General features: G+C 57.9%; 1 protein-coding gene across 1 annotated transcript; it reads right to left on the bottom strand.

Moving 5' to 3' along the window:
- Positions 1-2389: 2389 nt before the first annotated feature.
- On the bottom strand, positions 2390-7520 carry LOC127549269 (calcineurin B homologous protein 2-like). The gene is made up of 7 exons (XM_051977128.1): positions 7300-7520; positions 6696-6768; positions 6345-6425; positions 5972-6102; positions 3899-3960; positions 3152-3274; positions 2390-2977 (listed from the first exon to the last, which is right to left on the bottom strand). Exons 1-7 carry the CDS (start codon positions 7364-7366, stop codon positions 2924-2926), a joined length of 591 nt encoding a protein of 196 aa, XP_051833088.1. The 5' UTR covers positions 7367-7520; the 3' UTR covers positions 2390-2923.
- Between the last annotated feature and the right edge of the window lie 375 nt (positions 7521-7895).

Here is a 7895-nt window from a genome sequence, read left to right on the forward strand (position 1 = left end):
TAGTACCTGTGGCTACAGAACAGGGGCCAAAATTGGGGATAAACTCATTGATTTCCCCTCTATGATCTGAAAATTCCAACTGCATAGCGTGAAAAGCCTTTTAATTTTCTACCCCATCCCTTCATTTGTATCATCTCCTATTAGTCACACCCATGTTCTTTGGGACCTAGTCAACATCTCTTCTGAATGTACTTGTGTTCTCCAATTTCTTTGCCTTTGCTCAGGCTGCACTTTCTGCCGGGAATGCCCTGCTTTTTCCCAGCTGAATTCCCATCCATCCTTTCGAAGACGAATGTCTCCCTCACTCCTACCAGTAATTACTTCTCTGCAGCTCTTACCATGGAATATTGTGTATTTTGTATAATTCTAGGGAAAGACTTTTGACCTCACAACCCTTGAAAAGGACATTAGGGACGCCCAGGTGTCCCCAAAATCTGCTCCGTGAGCCATCATCTTCCAGGTCCCTGGGCCAGCTTAGGATTAAGGTTAAAGCTGGAGTGTAGGGTTAGCATTAGGGCATCTTCGCCAAGGCAGAATACCCAGCTTCAAAGTTGTTTCCTACTGGTTTGCAAGTTCCAGGAGAACTTTAGTTTTCATCTATCACTGACCCTCAAAGAGTGACTTGCCATGTCTTTGCAGGGAATAAAAAGCACATTTAGGGTTAGAATTGGGGTTGGAGGAGTTCCTGTACTGTGCCATCCAAAGGGGCCCAAGGGAAGGGGGCACGAAGCTGCCCCTGGCCTTGGTAAGTGTGGCCCCACACCCCCTTCCCCCGTCTGCCCACCCCATCCACTCCATCTCCAAGGAGGCGGGAAGCTTAGTGCTTCCCATAGCCTCCCCCCAGCATGACCCACCAGCCTCTGCCACCCGAGACATCACAACGGGGTCCCTTCCCGCGTCTGACTCTCGGTAGCTGCCACCATGGACGGTCTGGAAGACCAGAGCAATGTCTCTCCCCTCCGGGTCAGTCATTCATTCCCCAAGTCCCCGATCAGGCTCTCCGTGCTCCTTCCAGCAGCTGTGAAGGGGACGCTTCAGCCCCCACTGCCCGTCACGGTCCCGCTGATCAGACCCCCATCCTCTCCTGAGCGTGGTGCCCAGAAGGGGAGAGAAGGTCCCTGGCCAGGGCAGCGCGGGGAGCACAGAGCGCCTTCCCAAGAGCCTTCATTCCGGCCTTAGCCACTTCCCGGTCTCCACTTTGCAGGATCCTTCTTTCAGAAGCATCTCTTCTTGACCCAACGGTGGCCCTCGCAATGCAACCCGAGCTCCCACCAGGCTAGAGCTTCTGTGCGGCCCCTATTACGTGCCAAGATTCTGGTCCAAGAACTTCACAAATACATCATTTGAACCTCCCTCCTCTCCAAGCCCCCTGCTCCCATTATCTGTACTTTACAATTGGGGAAACCGAGGCAGACAGAGGTTAAATGACCGCGTCACACAGTATCTGAGGCTGGATTTGAACTCGGTTCTTACCCTGCAGACTCTGGTGCCATCCAGTTGCCACTGGCCTGTTTGGCCAACACCTCCAACGTGCCCCTGCCATCCCCCACCCCCACAAAGTTTTCCCCATGAACTCCTCTCTTCACTCAATCATGATCCCACCTGGATCCCCTCCCCTTTCCCAGCCGCACCCCGACATGTAACGCAGAGGTCTCCCCTGACCAGGAGCCCAGGTGAAGGAAGCCTCTCAAAGGCCCCTCCAATCCTGCCCCCTCTGTGCTCCATTCCCGAGGTGTGAGCAGGGGTCTGCCATCCTCCCCTCCCTCCTGGCTGTGGGGTCTGTGGTCTTCCCCCCCCCCCAGGCTGAGGGTCTGCCATCCTCCCCCCCCCCCAGGCTGAGGGTCTGCCATCCTCCCCCCTCCTGGCTGTGGGGTCTGTCAGTCCTCCCCCCCGCCCCGGCTGAGGGTCTGCCATCCTCCCCCCCCCTCCTGGCTGTGGGGTCTGCCATCCTCCCCCCTCCCCAGGCTGAGGGTCTGCCATCCTCCCCCCCCCTCCTGGCTGTGGGGTCTGCCATCCTCCCCCCTCCCCAGGCTGAGGGTCTGCCATCCTCCCCTCCCTCCTGGCTGTGGGGTCTGTGGTCTTACCCCCCCCCCCCAGGCTGTGGGGTCTGTCAGTCCTCCCCCCCGCCCCGGCTGAGGGTCTGCCATCCTCCCCCCTCCTGGCTGTGGGGTCTGTCAGTCCTCCCCCCCCAGGCTGAGGGTCTGCCATCCTCCTCCCTCCTGGCTGTGGGGTCTGTCAGTCCTCCCCCCCGCCCCGGCTGAGGGTCTGCCATCCTCCCCCCCCCTCCTGGCTGTGGGGTCTGTCGGTCCTCCCCTCCCTCTCAGATGCAGGGTTGCTCTGGGCTGGGCAAGGACGACCTCAGGGAGAGCCCCCCAGACTGACCCCACGCTGAGGAACATTTAGGGTTTATTGAGCCTGTGTCCACATACTGACCAGGGCTCTTCCAAACGTGCTGATTACATGACCTAGCAGGCGGGCGAGGCGGAGAGGAGGGAAGGGGGGCTTGTAAGCATATGTGATGGGGGCGGGGCTCTGGAGGAGACCCCCCTGCGTGAGGTGCTGAGCACCCCTAGAACTCTATTGGAATGTGGGGTGGGGAGACCCTTCGAGGTGGATCCTTTCAGAAATGAGGATGTTCCTCCCATGGTGCAGCATAGATTCTCTAGATTGGGCTAAATTAATTCGGGGGCGGGGGGAGCGAATCCCTCCAGAACAGGTTCCACTGGGGAACCCCGCAAGGTTTTTCAGGGTCCTTCTGAAAGGAGAGAGGCTCTCTGGAGATGAATTCTTCCAGGCCTGGTGGCAGGTCCCTCCAGGAGCAGAAGGTAGTTCTGCCAGGATACATGCCCGGAGTGGAAGGGAATGTCTCTGGGACTTAGAAGTGGGTTCCTCGAGGGCGGGGGAGATGCCTCGGGGGAGGAGGTCACTTCAGGATCCGGATGCTCATTTTGTGTTCGATGTTCATCTTCTCTAAGGACTGATGGGGAGAAGCAGAGAGGGCCCCCGGCCTCTCGAACGCTGGATCCCCGGGCTCCTCGCTGCTGCCCCAGAGCCTAAGCTGTCCCGGAGCCCCATCTCTGCCCCGGTCTTCACCCGGCCCTCCAAGTACCCCGGCCTTCGGCCTCCCCCGATGCTGCAGGCCATCACTAACCTTGGCAAACTCCACAAAGGACACGGCTCCGTCCCCGTCCAAATCGGCTTCTTGCACCGTGCGGTCTGCAATGACTTCCAGCTGCTCGTCCGTCACCTCCACCCCCACCATCAACCTCAAGACCTGGCGGCGCCCACGGAAGACAAGGGGGAAACAAAGGCACCAGGTGGTCTCCGGATTTTTCCAAAAAGGCCCTCGTCCCCATCCCTCTCCGTATTCAATGATCCATTACTGTCACCAGCCCCCTCCACCCCAGTCCCTGTAGCCAGTACCCAGCCCAGGACCAGGGAGGAACATGGGGGGGAGGGAGAGGAGGCGTCCATTGGCACCTCTGGGTGCACAAACACACACACTCACTCTCACTCACACACTCACACACTCACACACACACACACACTCTCTCACACACACACTCACTCTCACTCACACACTCACACACTCACACACACACTCTCACACACACACTCGCACTCACACACTCACATATACACACACTCACACACATACACACACACATTCACACACACACACACATACTCACACTCACTCTCACACACACTCTCACACTCACACACACACATACACACACACACACACACACACTCACATACACACACTCACACTCACTCACACACACTCTCACACTCACACACTCACATATACACACACTCACACACACTCACACATACACTCACACACACACACACTCACACACACACCATACTCACAACCCTTTCCTTCTCCAACCTGTAACATCTCTTTCTTTGAGATCTTTCCATCACAGTCCAGGTCATAGAGCTGAAAAGCAACTGGGAGGGGAAAAGGGGAGATCAGGATGGAGTCCTTGGGACCCCCGGTTCCCCGCTTCTCAAGGTCCAGGCCATGCTACAGTCACACAATGGCCAGAACCAAAGATGCTGGTAAAGATCTTGGGGCATCTGGCGTCTAACCCAGATTCTGGGAAAAGAAAACCCAGAATGAGACACTCTCCCCCCAATGGGAGCGCAGTTCCCTCGTGGCCACGCCAAGCTGGCCAAGTGCCTTGTGCCCAAATTGTCCCCCACCAGGGTCCCAGGGCCCACCTTCCTACAGAGTTGTTAGACAAGCAGATGCTTGGGAACATGAGGGATCACTGGAGCTCAGCCGGGGAGATCAGAGGTATCAGCAGCCTCCCACGCCCCAAGGAAGCTCAGTCCCCTCCGGCCCCGGGTGCTTGCCCCTCTGTCCTATCTGGAATCACTGCCCAAGGGCTCTTCTCTATCACTGTTCAGGATACCACCATCCTTCCAAGCTTAAGAGTCACCGCGATCCCTCACTCCCCCTCTCCCAAATGTCCAATCGGTCACCAGCTGCAGGATTCAGCTTCCACAGTACCCCTTCCATCCATTCCCTTTCTCCAAGCACTCACAGGTACCACCTGTTTCAGTACGAAATCCTCCCCATTTCTCCCCTGGACCCTCCCCATCTTCCCATCTCTGCTGGACTCTCCCCATCTCTCTCCTGGATCCTCCCCATCTCTCCCCTGGACCCTCCCCATGTCTCCTCTTCCCACATCAGCCTGCTCATGGCCCCCAAGCTCCTTGGCTTAAGGCATGGGCCTGAGCATACAATTGTTGGCCCGCGCAGGGAGGGCTGTTCCTGTGGGGCTGCAGAGAGCGGCCAGGCTCCATCAGCTCTCCAGGCCCCTGTGCCTCCCACACACCCGGGCCAGTCAAACGGCCCCAAGGGTGCCTGGGTCTGTCCCAGGAGCCTCTGCTCAGGCGGCCTCCCCTCCTTGCCGCTGTCTCAGAGAAGCCCCATCGCCTTCGAAGCTGGGTACAGGGGCTCTCCTCCATCTGAGGTCCCTCCAAACCTTCCCACCACCCCCATTTTGCTGATCTCTCTGCCAATGACATTTCTGGGCACACCGCATTGCCCCCAATGTCAGCTCCTCGAGGGCAGGGATATGCCAGTTTTGGCCTTCTGGCCCAGGGTCTGGCCAATGGGAGAGCCAATGCCAGGCAAAGGCTGTTGGATTGACCCAAGTTTTCCGAGGGAATTTGTGGGATGGCAATGGCCATTCCTAAGGCACCTTCCGTGGGCCCTGGAGATGGCTCCCCAGCCCTATCCTTTGTCTCAAGGGGAGTTCACACACATAAATAAGGGCATACAGCAGGTGACTCCTCTGCCTGCACCTTAGTTTCCTCATGGAGAAAATGAGGGGGCTGGATTGTCTGATGGCTGCTGTGCCTGCTAACTTCAGCCCTAGCATCAGGCAGCCCCAGATCTGTCCTTCTCATGTCCCTTTCTTCTGGCAGCCCAGAAATCTAGAGTTCTGCCGAGGAGCGGGGTCCCCATCTTGGTCCTGTCCTATTAGCTGATGGCCACTCACTCAGTCCCTCTCCTCCTCCCCTTCCTCCTTTTAAAAATCCTTTCTAGCCTGCCCTCCTCCCTCTGTAAGTCCAGAACTGACCCAGTCTTCTTCCAGCTCCCTGACCCTAGGACCCCCTGTCCAAGACCCTAAACACTTGCCTCCTCATCCTCCTCCACTCCCAAGACCCTTGTGTCTGGTCAGCTCCAGATTTGCATAGAAATAATTGTGATTTGGACTCCTAGCCCTTCCTCATCCTTGCTCAGCTGCCATTCCCCTGTTCAAAATTTTCCTAGTTTGGCCTGGGAAGGAAGCGACCTTCGTGTCCAAGGCCATTGTCCAAATGGGGAAATTGAGGTCAGGAGAGAAGCGACTTGCTAGATCATAAAATGACTCCAGGTTATACAGAGGGAAGGGAACAAGGGAGATATGACGGTCTCAAGGAGGATGGAGTCTCGGGAGACACTCACAACGCAGTTTGTTGTTCCGGCTGTTTAGAGGCTCAGGCTTATGGGGGTCCTTAACACGGGGATCCTCTTCTTCCAATGGTCGAAAGTGGGCCAGGACCCGGACAAAGCCTCGGAAATTCACACAATGACCCCTGAGTAAAAGAGTAAGGTTATCCCTCCCAAGCCTCTATTCCCAAAGAAATGGAAACTTCAAGTCCTAGAACCCAGAGTTTAGATCTGAGCCCAAAAGAGTGAATTCTAATGTAACCTTCAATGGGATCCCTGCAGGCTTTGGCCCTTCCCTGGGTTTTTGTATCCTCAGTCGGTGCTGTTTCCCGGGGCTCCCCACTCTTCCCCAACCTCCATCCGCTCTTTCCCCAAGCTCTGTCCTCACCCATCTGGGAAAAAGCTGTTGATGATGCGATCCCCTAAGGGATTCATTTCCAGTTCTTTTATGTTGTGTAGATCCATCCGGCTGTTGGGGAAGGGATGAGGAGATTCAGAGTCAAAGGCCTAGCATCTGACTAGAAAGATCACCTGCAGAGTCTGGGAGGGAGAGGCAGAATAAAGAAGGAAGCTACAGGGTGAAGGGAACCTCCCCACACCCTTGTCACCTGGGACTGAGGGGTCACAGGGGAGAGCCGCTGGGGTCAGGAGTCAGGGCTCAATGAAGGGCTGGGAGTTCGAGGCTTGGGAGTCCCTGGCTTACAAGTTTGAGGCGAGGAAGAAGGTGGACTCTGCTTACCTTAGGTAACCCTTATGATTCCTGTCCAAGTCCCGGAAGCGGTGATGGAGGCGATTGAGGTTGGCCAGAGAGACTGTTGAGTGGGAAGAGGGAGAGATCAGCCAATGCTGGGGGCTCGGGAGCCGGGCAGAGATTCAGGGCTCCCAGTTCCTGACTCGGGGACCAGAGAGTGCCAGATTTGGGACTGAGGACTCAGAGACCGGGCGTCCCGAAGGGGACACCGACTGTCTCAGGTTCGGGGCTCAGGGTTGGGGAGATCAGCAGGGACTCGGGACCCAGGAGCAGAGAGCCAGGGATGCAGGGTAGGGATGGCTGAGGGTGGGGCCGGGCAAAGATCAGACCTCTCTCCCCCCTACTCCTGCTCAGCCCGTGCCCCTCCCCAAAGCCCTCAGGGAGAATAACCGGGAGAGTCTTCCCCTCCCTCCTGCGACAGTCCCCTTCAACAGTTGTGGGCTCTGGCCGCAAATTCGCGCCGGGCCTGGCTCCTGCTCCGGATCCACGAAGCTGGGGCCCGGACCCTCCGCCCTAGCCGCCGCCCCAACGCCCAACTTCAGCCCCCGCGCCAGGAGCCTCGGACCCCTGGGTCCCCAGCGGTCCCACTCACAGCCAGTCTCCTCTAGGATCAAGTTCAATTCGGGTTCTCGTTCCAGGTGAGAGCCCTGAGATCCCATGGCTGTGGCGCTCCCGAATCCAGGGCGGGTCCCGAGGAGTCCAGGGTCCGGGGGCCTGGGGCCCCGGCCGGGATGGGCTCAGGGCGGAGTCCCGCCAGGAAGCTCTGCCTCCTACACTTGGCCTGGGAACCCAGGCGTCCCGGCAGCCCCGCCCTTCAGGAGCTCCCCTCCCTCCGATTGGAGCCGCCGAACCTTGGAAAGCTAATCCTCCCGCACCGGGTTCTGAGTCTGAGGTGTCGGCCAACCGCCTGCGGGCCGTCCCCGGCTCGAGAACCCTGGCGTCCGGCCTCCCACACGCCTCGGTCTAAGCTCGCCAAGGCTACAGAAACAGAGGTTTCCCCTCAGTCCAGCCCCGGCAGAGAAAGTGAGGGGGCCGAGACAGAACAAGGGCAATATTCAGAAGTGATCTTCAGAAGGCCCCTCCAGGGGGACCGAGAAGTGCTTTAGAGGAGGGAAGAGGGGAGGGAGGAGGGTAACTCCAGGCGAGAAACAGACCAACTCCCAGGGGAAGGGGCTTGGGTGGGAGGGA

The sequence above is a fragment of the Antechinus flavipes genome, chromosome 1, assembly GCF_016432865.1.
Source record: "Antechinus flavipes isolate AdamAnt ecotype Samford, QLD, Australia chromosome 1, AdamAnt_v2, whole genome shotgun sequence".
In the NCBI taxonomy this organism is placed as follows: Eukaryota; Metazoa; Chordata; class Mammalia; order Dasyuromorphia; family Dasyuridae; genus Antechinus; species Antechinus flavipes.